The following is a 2,454-nucleotide window of genomic DNA, read 5'->3' on the forward strand; positions in this document are numbered from 1 at the left end:
ATGACAATACCGATAAACATAGTAGTTGTTCTTCTTTATGTCCACAGGCGATATGGACAATATATTCCCCGAGCCTTCAAATACATATAGGAAATATAAGCCTACAGCCAATGCGTTGATCCCGATTAACATAAACATATCATTAAATTGATGATATAATATATAAATTTTGTATGAATAAGATAATCGGATTACTTTTATAAATTGTTAATTGGATGGAGAGTTGTCTCATTGACACTCATACCACGTCTTCAATCTATCTATTGAAATAACAGTCGTATATGAAAAAAGTAAAATCACAAAAATGTTGAACTCCGAGGAAAATTCAATCGGAAAGTCCCTAATCACATGACAAAATCAAATGACAAAAACACATCAAACGAATGGACAACAACTGTCATATTCCTGACTTGGTACAGGCATTTTCAAAAGAAGAAAATGGTGGATTGAACCTTGTTTTATAGCGCCAAACCTCTCACTTTTACGACAGTCTTATCAAATTCGACTATGAGTATGAGTGGCGTCCAAATATTTCTGTCATATAAGCTGAAGAACTTTACGAACACATCTAGCATTGATTAACCTTCATGAATACACATAACAAATACTTAACCAAGACTGTACTTACTCCATGTATTATATTATTCAACAAATATAAATTAATTAACAAAACAAAATATAAATTGATCAACACGAAAGCACGATTGTGTCATGTTGGAATGTTCAAACAAGAAGATGATATATACCCCCTTTTCCTTCTCTTTTCTTCGTCTTATAATCGATTGCATTGCATGTTTTACAGTGCAATTTGTCATATCAAACTATGAACAGGAAAAACATCGAATAAATAATACAAAAAATAAAACTTCAGATAGAAACACTATTTTACATGGCGTTGAATAACGAATGCCTTCACTTGATGCATTGTCCTCCTTAAAAAAACACAATCGTTCTGTGTAACGTCTTATTTGCATGCATTTAAAATCTTCTGTGCCATCACACTCGCATGTCATCATTTTTTGAGCACTTTGTAATTGATATAGAATCGTCAAACTATTGTTACAACTCGGAGTGCATTTTTCTCCACGTATTAGTCCTGAACAATGATCCTCGAAAAATTTTAATGCAAAAAGGCACTCTGTATCTGCCTCGCATAACCATTTTGCTAAACCACACTTAACAATTGCTGACTTATTAAATTTTCTAACATTCTCACACACTTCTATTTTCATCTTTTGATCCTCGCAGTGTTTATCTCCCCCGCTACAGTTACAGTTTATGAACTGTTTTCCTACAGTGTCTTCAGCCCAAACTAAAGAAATAAGAGCTTTCTCACACTGTGATGAGCACTCTGGCGATTCTCCTGATAGTAAGGAGGAGCATGCAATGTAGAATGTATGTAAAGCCATACCACAGCCCAGATTAGCTATACATTTATTCTTAACGGTATCACAATAATCCTGAGAACAAACAGGAAGTACACTGAACATGACAACAGCTACAAATGGCACTATACTAACACTTATATACATCCTAGAACTGTGTGTTTATGTTGCACAGACCCATAGCCCGTGATGATTTATCACATCTTCAATGTAATTAGATGAAAAAACAGAGAATTATAGCAGTACGTTACCTTCGTATATATTGTTTAAGATCCATTAAATGTAAAAATTACTGCACTCAAAAATCATAGTAACTTTTTTGTGTTTTGACACAGTTTTTACCACTCGACCTACAAATATTTATTAACACCTTCCACACTGCTAAATAGATCACAATCATCTTATAGCATACCTGACGGTAATGTAATCGTTCCACCTCACCGAACGGAACACATTCAAGTTTGACAGTAAGGACACGAAGGTATAATTGTGTATGTATGCCTAAATATTGTACAAAATCCAATCGAAAAGCTGCAGTTAAAATTAAACCTTTGATTGACAGCACAATGTCTGATAGTTTTCATTGACAAACTACGCTTCACAAATTTTAACAGACTTCGATGAGAACAGTAAATAGATTATAGATCACGATTCATAGCTCCGCCTCAAGCACAGCTATTAGTAAACTGAGTGTTAAACAATTCACCTCCTCTAAAAATATACATAAAGTAAGTATATCAAGGTAGCCTTAATCATCGGATCTTTGTTTAATTCTCAGCAAGTGATCTGTCATTAACTGCTTGGTTCAATTGAATAGTTTCGTTACTTACAGTGCTTATGCTACACTGTTCATTAAAAATAGAATATTTTATATTGACTTTACAGATCATTGTATTATTCTGTAGCAATTATGGTCGCATGCTATAATCAAAAACGATATGTTTGTTTCACCCACATGTTCATTTCAGTTATGTTGCATTGTATATTATAAGTGAAGATATTCTTTTCATCATTGGTTACATGTAATTGTATGTCCGGCGGTAACGTCCTACATTATTCTATGTGTGAC

At 33.6% G+C, this 2,454-nt stretch overlaps 1 protein-coding gene across 1 annotated transcript; it reads right to left on the reverse strand.

Moving 5' to 3' along the window:
• Window positions 1–616: 616 nt before the first annotated feature.
• Window positions 617–2,018, reverse strand: LOC143070650 (uncharacterized). The gene has a single exon (XM_076244868.1). It carries the CDS (start codon window positions 1,530–1,532, stop codon window positions 822–824), a length of 711 nt encoding a protein of 236 aa, XP_076100983.1. The 5' UTR covers window positions 1,533–2,018; the 3' UTR covers window positions 617–821.
• Between the last annotated feature and the right edge of the window lie 436 nt (window positions 2,019–2,454).

The sequence above is a fragment of the Mytilus galloprovincialis genome, chromosome 4, assembly GCF_965363235.1.
Source record: "Mytilus galloprovincialis chromosome 4, xbMytGall1.hap1.1, whole genome shotgun sequence".
Taxonomy (NCBI): domain Eukaryota; kingdom Metazoa; phylum Mollusca; class Bivalvia; order Mytilida; family Mytilidae; genus Mytilus; species Mytilus galloprovincialis.